This window comes from Odontesthes bonariensis, chromosome 18, assembly GCF_027942865.1.
Source record: "Odontesthes bonariensis isolate fOdoBon6 chromosome 18, fOdoBon6.hap1, whole genome shotgun sequence".
Taxonomy (NCBI): Eukaryota; Metazoa; Chordata; class Actinopteri; order Atheriniformes; family Atherinopsidae; genus Odontesthes; species Odontesthes bonariensis.
Window position 1 is genome coordinate 17,214,020 of NC_134523.1, and position 15,671 is coordinate 17,229,690.

Consider the following 15,671-nt stretch of genomic DNA (forward strand, 5'->3'; position numbering starts at 1 on the left):
CAGCTAAATGCTGCACGTCCTCTAAGAAACAAACTAAGCAAACCGACAAGGAAGACTGAGTGTGAAGCCAGGGGGCTTCGACTCCACTGTGGAAGCAAAGCGCTTCAATGATTCTGTGTCAGGAATGCTGTGGGATGTATTTCATGATGCGTCTTCATTTGTAATTTTATATTTTCATTTTTTTGTTTATTAAGCGAAACACTGTGGCAATTCTTTTTTTCTTTGGGATTATTAAAGCAGCTTTCCATTTCAGTTTGAATTAAGTCTTACTTGATAATTATCTAAGATCTAAGAGCCAAATGACCTCTTCAGTCACATATCAGGTAGAAGTCAACAGTTTTCAGAACAATTTTTCTTTATTTTATTCTATTTTCTTTTCTACTAAATTCCACTTATTATGACATCATATATCTTTATATTACATATTATATTACATATTATCTATGCTCTTATCCTTTCATATATGTACTTAAAAATGTAATCTGTCCCCCAGGGAGATGATGAGAATGGAGATTTTGTTAAAAGCTTTAAAAAAAAAAGTGTAATTAATTGCTCCAACATTTACCCAAAGACTCCAACCTCTTCATCCATTTCAGAGAAAAATACAAAAGAAATCTGTGATAAGGCTGTTCCATAATACCACGATGCCAGTCTCGTGCACGTCCCAAGTCAGATAACCAATCAATTAGGTTTTTTATCGCCGAAGACAAACTTAAACTGATTTCCCATTGGAACAAAAAGGAAAATCTTTCCTTCAGGTGGAAACATTTCCACATTCAGCCTTATTCTGTGGCACGTTAAATCTATCATCAAAATAAAGTTTATTCAAAACATATACAGTGAATACTTATGCCTTTTTAGGTCTATATGAGTTTGTCAATTCTTTTCATAGTAAACAACCTCTTGTCTTTTATATTTATCACCTGCAAGTTTAACTCGAGTTTCAACTTATTTTTTTCTTTTGAAATGAGATTTTAACAGCTAATACTGGTTACCTTGGTAGGTTTGTATCATCTTACCATTGTGTTGTTCTTCATGTTCCGGATTTCAGTTTGTACTTTTATTCCCTGTCGTCATTTCTACTTTCTGGGTTGAAGTTTTTTCTTGAACTGTTTTTGTATTTTATTAAAATACACTTGAATAAAAAACAGTGCTAAAATTAAATGAATAGATAAGAATAATGATTAAAAAAATGCACCAAATTTCTTCTTCATAGTTTTCTCAACAGCTAACACACATTTTATTTTTTGGTTTGTTTTCATTGTATTGCTAAAGTGTTTAATAATTCAGTCCAGTGGTTTTTACTACACTGAGTTTTATGTATCTATGGTGTAATAAACATTTTACCCAGAAGGTGGCAGTAATCAATAACTACGTTTAATGTCAACAACCTCCAACGATTCCAATTCATATCCAACGAAGAAGTATAACACCAGGCAGGGCTGGGAGTTACAAGCGGTATAAGTAACATTTCGGTCACTGGGGATAAACAAGGTAGGCAAACTAGGTCTGGGTCAGTTTTTAGCTAACATCATCGTAAAGCTGGATCGTTTCAATTATCCCAACTTAATTTGCTTGGTGTCAACGTCCTCTGTCCGGTTCTTGTAAGATTATTAGCAGAAAAATATACTGAAGCTAACGCTAGCTTAGCCAGTTGTTAAAGCTCCCCGGCTAGATCTAGCAATATATATTTTTTTTTAAATTATACCAAACGCGTCTTTGGCGTCTGTGTATACAAGCTCTTTTAAATAATAACCGTGTGGTTATTATTTATTGTAGTCATTACAGCTTTGTTTAATGTATCGCACTTAAACAACTTACCGTTCATTCGTGATTTGGTTTATTGCCCAAATTTCCCGTTTTTAGTATAGGAAACAGTTAAATTATTATGGTCACATTAACCTCATGTTCTGTTTCCCCTTCCCAATATCCAGCTGTGGCTGCACAATATAACGGGACTCGCTAAAGCTATCCCGGATGGCTACAGTTAGCCACTAGAAAACTATTTGGACTGGTAGCAGGACTCCAGATCTCATTTCGCATTTCAACAAAGACAGATGGTTTTGAGTGATGGATCAAGCTATTATGGACGGTCCTGTTACCCTTGTCATCAAGGCCCCCAACCAAAAGTACACTGACCAGACAATCAACTGCTACCAGAACTGGACCGTGGAGAAATTGAAAGCCCATCTGTCTGATGTGTACCCCAGTAAACCTGTGAGTATATCACTCCGAACATAAAGCTTTTACACATGTTTAAAGTCATGGGGTAGGTTTTTGTTTTAACAATCTTTCTGACCGTTTTTACACTTGTGGTTTTGTTCATTTCTTTTCTCTTAATTTGCTCTGACAGCATGGTAGCATGTAAAGTCTGTGGAGAGAGATTCTGATGGCTTAAACTAGTAGCACATTTTCTTCCTCACAATGTCAAACATTAGTTACATCGTTGCTTGTCAGCTGAGTCATCAGGATGTCTCACATCTAAAAGCATTTTGTGACATTTGTTGGGTTTAAACTGGAGAGACGAGTGGTGTTGGAGAATTGCTGTTGTTCAATGTCAGATGTGCCGTTCCGCTGAGAGTTGGTGTGGAAGAAATTGATTTATTTTTTCTGGTGTTTTCAACTTTTAATTGTTTTGTAGAACTTGCACAACATCCGGTATTTATCGGGTGCATTTTTATTACTGTGTGAACTCTGCTGAGCTCCCTCCGTCATTCCCATCTCTGTTGTATAATCCTGTATTGTTGCAGTGCATAGAAATAATCTCTGAAGTTCTGAGCCTTGGAGTTTGTAGATTTGACGTCACAACAGGTTTTTGGATTCCGGTGGTATTTTGCTGATAATCTGACTTTGTTCTCTTACCTCTCTGCTGAGAACTGGTTCTGATGCAATCATTGTAAACACACGGGGGGCATGCTGCTCCAACGCTGTAATCTCGCTAAGGACTGTGCTTTTGTTTGTATGCCTTCAATAGAGATTGCCACTGGTATATTGAACAATGAGATAACTTGATTAAAGCGAATCCAGTTGCAGGTTAGCCATAGTTTAAGAGAACCTACATTTTTGAATGGTTGTAGAATGAATGTAGGCTTAATTAGGACACAGCCTGACCTTGTCGTACTAGCTTCTAAATCCACTGTTAAGACTCGCTTATCCCGATTGGGGTTACTACTATATCATCCTCATTGCTTACACAAGTTGCCTGCCCTTTGATGCTGTGATCATTCCCATTTCAGAGGTAGAGCTTGAATTTCAGTTTCAAAAATTGACATTTTTACTTGTTTTAGAAGATCTTTCAATCTTCAGTAGCCTACATTCTTGCCATTGTTCCTAATATACATATTCCTCATTGCACACGTTTTCTACGTTGACCTCATTCTCATTATTTTGTATTTTTAGAGCTCCAAAGACCAGAGGTTGGTATATTCTGGAAAACTGCTTTTGGATCACTTTACCTTAAAAGATGTGCTCAGGAAGGTAAGTTCTTGTTGGCTTAGGTGTCATACCTTACAGGGTGATCCCTGTTTACTTACTCTATAGCTAACGAGAAGCCCTTTATCTGTCAGATTAGCTCATTTAATTGCACACACTATTTGAACACCTCTGTCTAACCTTTTTATAGTTCTGAGCTACAGTGTTTCCCACAGATGTGAAGGCAATGTGTGGTGGTGGGCCACGGGGGGGGGGGGGGTAAAAAATAAAAATTCTTCAAAATAATTCCTTCGTTAATAATTGGTCACACAGAACTTTATTGTATTAACCCATAAGAGCCCAGACCCATTTCTACTTAAATGAAAATTAAAGGGGTTATAACACAGACTAAATAGACCACATAGAACCCATTTCAGAATTTTTTTTCCAGAATACCACCCCCCACTGTCAGAGATCTGTAATGAGACATATATGTCACATTGGGACTTAAGAACCTGGATAATTTCTCCATCAAGGAAAATTATGGGGGACGTAAGGATTTGTGACTTATCTGCAGATTTTCACATCTTCATTGTAAACAAATTAATAACATAGCTAATTACACTGGTCGGACTGTTCAGCTGTTTCAGACTGATACCTCCGGTTCAGGCTGCTCCTCATCATCAACACGCACGTCTCTCTTTCAATCGCGGCAAATATTTTTCAATACTCATCTGGATTGAAGCAGCAAACATTCAGTGTAAGAGTTTAAAAAGACTACTTTATTTGATTCACAGCTGCTAGTGTTTAGACCTCGACAACCCAACTACATTTTTATTTTTTTTTTTACGACAAACTTTCGACTAGTTAACTTTATAAAGAAGGCGTAATCGCGTGTTTGCTATGGGTCGGGACGGGACGGGACAACATTGTATTCAAAATATAAAATATTTTATAGGACTTTTTAATGTGTGATTTTATAAAGGTGCACGTGATACCAACCTTTTGTGAATTTCGCCAGCCGTCTTCTTTCGGTTGAGCCAGAGCTATAGAGCTAATCTAACGCGACGCTGAAGCTAGCAAGCTTCCAGGGAAGCACGGAGGGGAGGGGCTGTGTGTGTGTGTAGGCTATGCGAGAGAGACGCGAGGGACAGAGAGACTGAGGGAGAGCAGCAAGGAAATGCAGCTTAACGAATATGAGTATTTTTTTAAATAGCGTTAAAAAAAATAATAATAACGAAACGCAATATGTGGCGGCCGGTGTTGAATCTGTGGCGCACCGCCACAAATTAGTCTATGTGTGGGAAACACTGGAGCTAGTTACTGTAAGTCTTTATGGTGAAGTGTATGTGACAATAGTATGATTCTAATAGTTAAAAGGAAGTGCTTTGCTTTTTCAGCATAAATACAACTAGAGTGGTCTGCACAGAACTAGAACCTAAACCCTCCTAAAATAATTAGATAAACTGCCCGAGAACGAGAGACACTGTTTTCCTTTCTCTTTTTTCTTTTTTGCCAGTCTATTTTGTCTATTTTTAAAATATTATGGTCTGCATATTACTTTTATCTGTCATATTTTACAATCTTAATCTGTTCTTACCTTACGACGTGCCCAGGGACTACAGGTGGAAATTAGCAAATGTTGCTACAACCTGGCACAAGGCATCTCTTCTCTCAAGATTAATGCTTTTGTGCATTGTCCCTGTTTTAAATAAAATAAAAAAATGACACATCTTTACTTAATAGTAGCTGAGTGGAAGGAAATTCCCCCTCCGTCAAACCACCAAGAGACTTTTCTGGAAAAGTTTTTAAACTTGCCATCATGGGAGAAGATGGTTATCTATAACTGGGGGCTGTAATCTTTAGGCGCTCATAAAGTACTGATTTGAGAAAACATCATTTTCACAAAAGGAAAAAAAAAATCAAACCAGAAGACGAACATTTGTGGGTTTTTTTTTTTTTTTGCCTTTTTTAGGTTTACATGTTCTTGTTGTATTGTCATGTTTTGTAAAATGCTGCATGGTTCATATTTTTGATTAGATTAGATTCAACTTATTCAACTCAACTCATTGCACAGTACAAGTACTGAGAAAACAAAACGCAGTTTAGCATCTAACCAGAGGTGCAAAGAAGCAGAAAGTGCAGAGTATGTACATATGAATAATATGAGTAGTGGTATATAAATAATGAGATACAGTATGTGCAGTAAGAACAGTATGGCAGTAAACTGTGACAAAGACTATAAACAAGAGATATACACAGTATGAAGTAAGCATACACAGCTGGCAGTTGAAAACAGTTCTGCTTCGTAGGACACAGTGGAAAGCTGTAATAGGGCCAGAAGGTTTCAGACACACGTACAGTCTGAACTGTCTCACTATCTCACTGCAGTTAGACAGACAGATACATGCATGAGCCAACTGATGTGTGCACAGTAGTGTCACTGCTTTACAGAAGCCATGAGCGGGGAAAAAAACCCCAATGCTGCTCAGAGTTAAGTCTACTAAAAAGTAATGAATTGATTAGAGAAAATAAAAAGGCCAGCCATAGAATTATAGCCACTAAACAAAGTAGATGGATTAGGGTGGAAAGACATCTGTGAAGTTTACCTGGAGTGTTGAAGCTGTATTGAGAGAGAAAATATAATCCTTATTTTCTTTAACTGACATGTATTTTTTTAAAATGGGTTATGTTCCCCATTTTTCTGTTTGTTTTACCTCGGAGTCGTTCAGTATTTGGAATGAGATTTGAATAGTTCTGAACAAGGAATAGAGTTTCTCGAGTTTCTAACTGGGTGGCGTTTATTGAGGAAATGGATTTTGAACATGGTTATCGGCCAACATTACCCAGATATTATTGATATAATCATATTTTTACGCTCAGCTATGAAAGCAAATGCCCAAAAAGTAGATTTGAGAAGTGATTTGAAGCGTTCTGTTTGAGTAAAGTACACCCATACAATCCCGAAGAACATGCAATACTCAGACTCTGTGAGCTAACGAGCTGTGTTGGCTTCCACAGCAGGATGAGTACCATATGCTCCATCTCGTGTGCGCCTCACGAACCCCTCCCAGCTCCCCAAAGCCACCCTGCAGCCGCAGTAACAAGACTCAGGAGAGCACCGCCGGTCCCACGGTGGGTTAGCCACATACATCTCATACCTTTCAAATCATTTCATCATTTCTTTTCATCATCCACCTCACTGCTCTAATCTACACCTCCCTGAGGATTCAAAATCGTTATGTCTCCTTCTTTCAATGCTATTACTGATATTCACAACCTTTTTTCTGGTAATAGGCCTCTCAAAACTCTAATAGTCCCAGACAAGATGTCCAGTCGTCTACAGGAGAGAGCAGCGATGGACTCACACAGCAAGCTGGACCTTTCCCCTACCAGCAGATGTATCCACAGTTTATGCACAGGTACGCTTTTGGGCTGGTGAAACTTTGATAAGTGCTGCAGTGCAGACGTGAAAGGTACGTCACTGAGCTGACTCAGTCAGAAGATTTATTAATTCTAAAGAATGAAACATAGCCATAACTTCCTACCTTCAAACACAGCGGTGCGTCATTCTTCTTAAAGACACAAACCCCTCGATGTAAATGAGACATCACTGGAAAATGTTTTTTTTTGTTTGTTTTTTTTTCTGACCTGGACCCAGACTTTCAACACAGAGCGTCTGAAGTGACGTAGAGGTTCAGAATTACGTGGAGGTTCAGATAAAACACACAGAGAGAGACCAAGAGACATCTCCTTCTCTGGATGAGGATAAAATCAATGGAATAAATGATTAAACACAGAGGGCTGATTGATTTGGGGTGAGGGAGGATTCTGATGGTGTTTCCCTTCACTCTCGGATACTTTGGCTCTGTGCAGCTACAGAAACCGAAAGCTTTCAGGCAGTCCTCAACAAATTCATTTGCAGCATGTCTGTGTACATTTTTCAGACTGTAAACGTTCTGACGATGTAAGAGAAATCACTGAAATGCAAAACCGTTAATCAGGTTTATTGATTTTTTTTTTTTTTTTTTTTTTTTTTTTTTTTCTCCAATTATACAGTCTGAATAGCATTTAGGGTTAACCTACAGAGACATTTGCTCGATGTTGTTTACCCTACTGTCTTATGCATTAAGACGGTTTTTAATATGTTTGCAAGCTTTCTATCTGGATTTACATTTAACTGATCCAACTTTGTTGCTTTTGCTCAGTTCTTGAATTTGCTTATATTCTCTTTTAAGAAATGTGCAGCTTGTGTGAATGGCCATCAAACAGGCAGATAGTCAGAAAACCTGGGTTGGTTGACTTGGCTGATAACCTCTGTGGTGTGACCACCTTGCAGATTGTTGGGTATAGTGAAGCCAGGGAAAGAGATGCTGTTGGTATTTTCTCCTTCTGTGCAGTGAAGTCCCTGATAATTTTTCTTTAGTTCAGATAAGCCATAAAGGGTGGCTTTTCTTTAAAAATACCTAAGAAACTACATGTGAACACAACTGAAATGAGAATCACGTCATTCTTCTTCTCTGTAGAAACAGCATGGACTATGTGCCGGTATTCTGTATCTACTCAATACAGAGAAAATATAATGACTCACTGTGAGGTGCTGGCTATTGTGCGTCAGTGTTGCGTGATTTGTTAATGATTTTATTTTATTTTTATTATTTTTTTCAGCTGGAATCAGTACTCGCAGCCTTCACTTCCCACAAACATGCCCACTTATTACAACCCCATGACACTAATGTGGTGGCAGCAGCTGTACGCCAGGCAGTACTACATGCATTAGTAAGTCCATTTATGTTTTTGTCTCATTTTCAGTTAATCATTTTTCGAGCATTGTTCAAGAAGAAAGCGGCGTTATCGGGGTCTGTCTCTCCCCTCTTCTAGTCAGTTACTCGCTGCCTCCTCTCAGCACCTAAGGCCCGACCAGCCCTCCAGTCAGTCTAATCAGTCCGAGCCTATGAGCCGGCGACCGCAGGTGGGTCGCCATGGAAACCCGGAAGTCCAGATGAACGCCCAGGGAGGGGAGATCCTGAATGAGGAGGAGCTCAACAGGGACTGGCTGGACTGGGTGTACACATTCTCACGTGCTGCCATCCTACTCAGTATCGTCTACTTCTACTCGTCCTTCAGCCGCTTTGTCATGGTGATGGTGGCCATGCTGGTTCTGTACCTGTAAGTGCTCGTTTATGTGATTCCAGTATGTCGGCTAGGGTTACACACTTGGAAAAAAAAGTGCCGTTAAGGGTTGGGTAGTGAAACACTTTCCACGTTCAGTATGATAAGTTTATTAATGTGTCCCAGAGTTTCTTTATTACTTCAGCGCTTTAAGCCATGGCGTTGGGGTCAGGTGATATCCTGATCCCCTCCCCCTTATCTTTTTCATAATTTGATTTAAAAAGCACCCATTTGAGTTGGAGGTACTGAGAAAAAAATGAATTTTGTTAACTCAAACAGGAAACAAAACAAACTACAAGAGAAGTCAAATTAGACCATCCTCTCAAAACAAAACAAAAAACAATGTGACATTTTTTTTATTCCTAATCAGAAAACCATTAATTATTGACTGAGCAACAGTCATTCATATGGAACAGAAAATAGCATTTGGACTTTATAGTCACAAAAAAAGGATTTCTTTGAAGACGCCCCCCCCCCCAAAAATACTTTAATGATTTGTTAAAACTGCTTGTCTTGCAGTGACATCTTTAAGCCAGTAGAGGGTGCAGTTCCATCAGCGCTAATTCTGGATCACTGCTCAGTGGGGCATTTGCGTTTTCACACTTTAAGATTTGAACCGCTCACAGATTACTCAGTCGCGCTTGGTAACAACAGTAATTGTGGTTGGAAAAGGACGCAAAGAATTTGTAAATGTGAGTTTTTGATGTTTTCTGACTGCAGGCACCAGGCTGGCTGGTTTCCCTTTAACCTGGAGAATGATCTGCAACTTCCTGGAGACGGAGCCAATCAGGACGATTTGGAGGGAGACCTACAAAACCACGACCTACAAGAAATGGTAACAGCCTCCCTCATCCGTCACAGCTCCACCTGAAATATTTGCCTGAAAACAGCTCCTGAAGTAGAGTAACGCTATAAATGAATGGGCTGCTGTTTTAATCGTCAGTTAATTACTTGGACTAAGAAGTCACAACAGGTAGTGGGAAATGTGATGGGCTATTTTTCAGCAAGTTTGGACATTTTATCAAATTATTTAACAATTACTTGCAACTAAAGGTTGAAAACACTTCAGTGGCATTTTTATCTTACAAAGGAAACCGCATTAGGGAAAAAGATGGATTCCTTTTAATGCTTATCTGCATTTCTTAAGCACATATTGGTCCAATGCTGAAAATACCTTTTTTATATGAGAGTTAAAACATTGTAGATATCTCATTGCACAGTCAAATGCAGACAAATATAGGACAGTGTAATATAATGTACTAAATGTTCGTGGGAGTCCTATCTCATTTGGTTTGTCTGTACAGGAAGGAGCGAATGATGACGGCTCCGACGATGATGGGGAAAGCGGAGAGGAAGTGGCAGAGGATCCTAACAGCGGCCCTAACGCAGGCTTCTTTTCCTCCACGTGGTCCTTCATCATAACATTTTTCATGTCGCTCATCCCGGAGGGGCCACCGAACGCCGCCAACTGAGCAACCACGAGCTGCCACTAACCTTCAGAGCGCAATGTGTCTTTAAGAGCAGGACGAATCTCCTTCCTGCTCAGGGAAACTGTCTCTGTCGCAGTGCAGCGTTGCAGTTTCCCAGCAGTCTGCTCTTTGAGCCGAAACACAGATGACCGATTAAAAAAACAAAACAAAAACGGTCATTTTTTTTATAAGGAGTTTATTTGGTCGTCTGCAGAAAGACAAACATTTCAAGCTATCAAACAACACGAACATTATTTTAACTGCTATGTAGAAAGATAGCTGGTAATGCTGTTACTATAGGAACAGCAGGCAGATTATACAGGAAAAAATAAGTACAGCACTACTCTTGTTTGACTGCTTGAATTTTCTTTTTTTTGAGAAGGAGCAATATTTGTTTAAATAGTTTTGCTTGAATTGTAATGAATCCTGGTCGTGGTGGTTAAATTTTAGTAAAAAAAAAAAAAAAGCTGAACGAACAATTGTGAAACCTGTAGCAGTGATTTTGGTCTGAAAGTCTATGAGACATGTCTGAGCACATTGTAAACCAGTGTTATGCTGATCACAGAGTTTTGTTTTTCTTTGTTTCGGGTTTGTTTTTTACTAAATTTAAACAGCGTACCACTTAAACTTTGAGACAGTCGTTTAAAACTGAATGAATAAGAAGACTTGAGGGACACGTTTTCTTAATGCTTCTAATGTTAAATGATGCACTGCCACAAATGCAGAGTTCAAGTAGGGCAAAAATCACATCTCTTTAGTTTGTGAAAATGGCCGCTACTGTCACTGTTAACGTGTCGTGAACCAAGAATTATATTCATGTTTTATTAAACTACATCCAGTGTAGTGTTGTCTTGTAATCTAGATGAGTATTGCTATATTTTCTTCCAAACTATGGCTAAATTGACAACGTACGAATACAAGCGCCGACTGAATTACCTTTAGTAGTGAGCAGAAGTGAGCTCTTTTGATAGTTTAATGGCTTACTTTGAGCATCACTCGACCTTTTACATCCACTGTGCAGGTTGGGGTGTGGATGCATGTAGCTGAAGCCGGTGCTGTGTCTAAATTTTCTAAATTTGAGCACGTGCTGCCCAAAAATATTGATTGACTAAGAGATAGGGGGGGAAATAAGTAAAATGAATGATATCATCTAATGATTAAGAAGAAATGCTGGTATTGTCGTGGACATGAAATATTGGGCATGATTGATTGATTCTTGGAAGACCTTTGGAGTGGAATAAATGTAACCTTTTCCCTGACGTAGTTTCTTGTGTCTGACATTTAATTTGGACAAGTTAAGCTCTAAATGCATTCCCCTTGCACATACTTCTCTCTTGGCACATTGTAAAACCAAGGCCGTTACGTGTCTTTCAATGGGAAGCTCTCAGTATTCAGCCGACAAACTTGGAAGAGGTGCAGTTTAATTCAGCTTCCTCCACCACTTAGAGGCTGCTGATGGATGTGCAACATGCCCTGAGCGGCATCATACGCAATCTGTAAAAAGATTGTGGTTGACTGACATATTTTTATCATCACATATCGAGTCTGTATAAGGCTCATGTTTCCAGAGCTATCAAAAGTAATTTACACCATAAGATTGAACTTGCAGTAGCTGACAACTGGGTCCAATCATCAGCTACCACGAACACCTTCCTAAAGGAGTAAAGGGAATTAGCGGAAATGGTAATCTAACACAGTCTGCGCAGTCCTCAGAGGAGGTTAAAGTCATCAAATGAGGGAACACTCGGATGTTACATCCTTACAGAGAATTAAGAATGGGGATCTGTGTCGGTACCAAAATGACGCAGATGAAGCGGTATGTGCTCTGTAACGTAGATCTCTGCTGCCACCTTTTGTATTTATAGTGGAAAAACTCTTCTTGTCATCATTTGGAGAGGACATCATGTACCTACTCTCATCTAGTACCATTTCACACCTTTTTCCTCCAAAGAATCCAGTCTACATATATTAGAATCTAAATGGAGTAGTTGCTTTAAATAGATCTGCTGTGGTTTCCTGCTCTAAAATAGCAGCTGTAAACAGAAGGAGGCATTAACTTTAACTTTATTATTCTGTATTTTTTAGGGCACCAAATGGCAGATTGTTTGTTTGATGAAAAGAGAAACACTTAAGATTTTGATAAGGAAACTAAAGAACTGCCACCTTTTGATTAACGAGGGTCACTTTGGGCATCGGTTCCTCGTCCCTGTGAAGGCAAATCAAGCAAAGCTTAACAAAACTAATACGAGCTGTGCTTCTTACCTTCTTACCATCCAATCCTTGTGTCCTGCTGGGTCTGTGAAACATGTTTTCAGTAGTAGCTCAAAGAAAAAAGTACAGACAATAGAAATGTATGTGTGAATTTTTACATATAGTGGATCTACAGGTGAAAAAACTAGAGAATTGTACAGAAAAATAAGTCAATTTCAGCACGTTTCATAGGTCAAACACAGCTCTCTCCACCAAAATTTAGTCTCCTCACCGCCATCCACTCAGACTCTGTTGGCGGGTCGTTCTGACCCAAAGGTTAAATAAAGACAGAAGAAGAAAAAAATCACAATGTATTCATTTTATTGCTTTGCAACATTCAGCCATGACAAAGAAGTCATCAAGCTAACAGGCTGCTAAGTGCTTCACTGATGGTCTGTACATCAGTACAAATACATTTCTAATCGATGGTCATGGAGGCTATCGACCTTCTGTTGTTGCAGATACAATTTATCAAAACAGACACTTTTTTTTGGACTACTATTGCGAAAATAGGATCTTTGTTTGTCAACATAAACTATATGATTTGGAACATTTAAGTACACGGTGGACCCTCACTATGGTCAATATTAACCAAAGGAGCAGAGAAATAACCACGGCTATGTTTATTTTTTTACTAAATAAATAAATGTTTTTCTTTACATTATTTTTTTTTTGACATCGACAGCACAATAATTCAACATTCACTAATTATTCAAACAAGAACCTGTACCTCAGTATCAAGTGTTTTTATGTGGTGAGCGAGTACTAGAGATGTGATAGCAGAACACACACAAGATAAACAGCACTTAGATACATTTGTAAATGGAAGATAAATCGAAGTACAACTTTGAAGTTGGTGGCTCAGGTTACAATTTTCACAGAGACGTGGAACAACACGACGACAGACATAAGCCTCTGCAACAGCGCTGCGTACCGGATGGCCCGTCTTTGGCGTTTTGTGTGCCACCTGTAAGTCTGTTCTGAACGGTTCAACAATCAGTTGCACATCACTTGCACATAAAGAGCTTCAACAAGGCACGTAAGCTATTGTTCGTAGAGTCGCTACCCACAGACGGAGCCGATGAAACCGACACAAAATCGTTGCACGAAATTATTAGCCGAGTTCAGGAGTCCAAACATTGGACTGTATGGAATACTTATTGCTAAAAACATGACTGCACTCAGCGCAAAAAAAAAAAAAAAACTAAATTCCTAGAATATTATAGTTTTTACTTACACAGTAGAAATATTTTGCATAAATTTATTTGCAACGCTAGACATACCAAATAATCTTTATACCTCACACACAGATATTCACAATAATACACACAGTATAAAAACAGGTGCCACTAACAGGGGTCACAAATATTCTCTTCTTAATTTTGCAGGTTTTTTTGTTGTTTTTTTTTTTCAATTAAAATAGTTGTGATGTCAGCAATGAAAGGAATACAGTGGACGAGAAATCAAATCAAGTGAGCACAGTCAGAAATCCTTTACGATTCCTGAGTTGTATTTGAACAACATCTCAAAAGAAAATATCGTGGGAAGGGACGTTATCTGTCCATCAACACAATACAATCTATTTTAGGTCATAAAGTTTAATGGCAAAGTGCTTACTGTAAAGCACAGACTTCATTTGGCCTCTGGTGTAGGTTTAATCTATATGACAAATGAAGGGAATACAGTACACATACATACATAAGATACTTCAAGTTCACATACACTATTAAAGGTGAGCTGTACAGTGAAAACAGCCAACAGACCTTTGAGCAGCAATATCAATACCAATTGTTCCCCTCGAGTCAGGAGAGATGACTCATGAGCCAACCCGCCCAAGATGAATGCAGTAGTGCTCTGGTGTAATAGTAGTGCTCTGAATGTACCTCCGTTTTGGTTTGTGTTGCTTGCTGTGCCAGAACAGCTTCAGAATGAATTAATCTGATGCTGGCAGTACTTAAATGGCTTTTATTGAATGAGTTGTTAAGCTGCTGTAGTTTGGTGAAAGGTCATAAATCAACCTCAACAAACAAACAATGCAGAACTGCTCAAGTTGCAGGAGCTCAAAAGAAAAAAAAAAAAAAAAAAATGTTAACAGTAAAACTGAAATTAAAACATAATGGGTTGAAATAAAAATTCAGGTCACACAGTCAAAGATCCCCACCAGTGAGGCCCTTCCTTTGGCATATGTTCTTTAAACGGGTGATAAGAAACAGCTGGATTGAGAGAATTCCTAAACAGTGAGCGTCGGTGGGCAGTAACAGCAGAATTCCTTCGTTCCTATGTAATACAGTGCATCGTGGCAGCCATCTGTACAAGTGCTGAGCATGTATGACTTAAAGACTTGAGTGGAGCTGGGCTCACAGCCGCGCAGAGGCTCGTCTCATTCCCCAAAAGGGAAAGGGAGCTCCACAGAGAGACTGTGCTGCTCCAGCTCAGTCTCCTCTTTACCCAGCTGACAGGCGCTGTGTCTCAGTGGGAAAGTGTTATGAGGGTTCAGGAGAGGGGGACAGCCTTCTGTTTTTCACAGGAAGGTCTCGGCAGTGGAGCCCTCTCTAGGTGTTTCTGGGCTGACGTCGACTCTAACACAGGTCACCTTCTCTTCTGGGCTGTTCAGAGATGCAGAGAAACCAGATGAGCACTTGTGTAGATTTAAAGCAGGGTAAAAGATGGAGTGGAACTACTAATGTGTGATTTTTGTGAAGTAGTGCAGTGATACTGTATGTTCTCCTTCACCAATACGAATAAGTGCAAAGTTTTACCACCTAGGGCAGTGGTTCCCAGCCCGGGGTCCCTGCTCTGCTTCAAGGGGCTCCAGAGATCGGAGGTTGTCAACATTTAAGCATTTAGAGAATCATGGCTCATCTACTGGATTATCAAAAGGTCTGTGTGAGGATGACGTGCATCACTGTTACACAGAAGTACGTTGGTTGTCTCAACTGTATCACATTGCAGGAAATGAAAGAAAAAAATTCTGAAAGAAGCGCATCGAAAACTCTGTTCATACAGCTGACAGTTGGGTTTTTGACTGAAACGGCTTATCTCACAGACGCATTATAACTTCGCTTCAGATCCCAGCATCTATCAAACATCTGGCAGTGTACAGACACTACGTACAGACTTACAAAAGTCAAACGGGGAACCACAACAATTTCTGTGGCAGATAAAAGCCTGCTGGCACTGCGAGTGCTTTACACACAAGTTTACTTTGCACTGATTTACCTGAAGATATAAACATGTTTCACAAGGAAACCAAGTCTCAATTTATCAATGTTTATGCCTATTTATTAAAGGAATTGTAAATGATGGACCTAAACATTTTTAGCCTCAAGGACGTGGAATGAGGCTGTGATGATGAGCTTGCTCCTTCTA

At 39.2% G+C, this 15,671-nt stretch overlaps 2 protein-coding genes across 11 annotated transcripts in view; one reads left to right on the forward strand and one right to left on the reverse strand.

Annotated features, from left to right (window-relative positions):
* The first annotated feature begins 1,406 nt into the window (after positions 1 to 1,406).
* LOC142368306 (homocysteine-responsive endoplasmic reticulum-resident ubiquitin-like domain member 2 protein) lies at positions 1,407 to 11,311 on the forward strand. Its single transcript, XM_075450446.1, has 9 exons — positions 1,407 to 1,494; positions 1,935 to 2,217; positions 3,400 to 3,477; positions 6,433 to 6,546; positions 6,709 to 6,833; positions 8,080 to 8,190; positions 8,293 to 8,580; positions 9,304 to 9,418; positions 9,888 to 11,311. Exons 2-9 carry the CDS (start codon positions 2,071 to 2,073, stop codon positions 10,053 to 10,055), a joined length of 1,146 nt encoding a protein of 381 aa, XP_075306561.1. The 5' UTR covers positions 1,407 to 1,494; positions 1,935 to 2,070; the 3' UTR covers positions 10,056 to 11,311.
* Positions 11,312 to 12,606: 1,295 nt separating this feature from the next.
* Positions 12,607 to 15,671, reverse strand: part of LOC142368303 (sodium bicarbonate cotransporter 3-like) — a 47,880-nt gene continuing 44,815 nt past the window's right edge. For all 10 annotated transcript variants that reach the window (XM_075450438.1, XM_075450442.1, XM_075450439.1 and 7 more), the window contains one exon: positions 12,607 to 14,908. In XM_075450438.1, coding sequence (XP_075306553.1) covers positions 14,824 to 14,908 — 85 coding nt within the window. In that variant the 3' untranslated portion in view covers positions 12,607 to 14,823. The remainder of the gene's footprint in view (positions 14,909 to 15,671) is intronic.

Excerpts from the sequence above, each read along its gene's own strand:
- LOC142368306 (XM_075450446.1), top strand. The coding sequence starts at position 2,071 with ATGGATCAAGCTATTATGGACGGTCCTGTTACCCTTGTCATCAAGGCC. Across the intron at positions 2,218-3,399 it reads ATGTGTACCCCAGTAAACCT|AGCTCCAAAGACCAGAGGTT; the intron begins GTGAGTATATCA and ends TTGTATTTTTAG. Across the intron at positions 9,419-9,887 it reads ACCACGACCTACAAGAAATG|GAAGGAGCGAATGATGACGG; the intron begins GTAACAGCCTCC and ends TTGTCTGTACAG.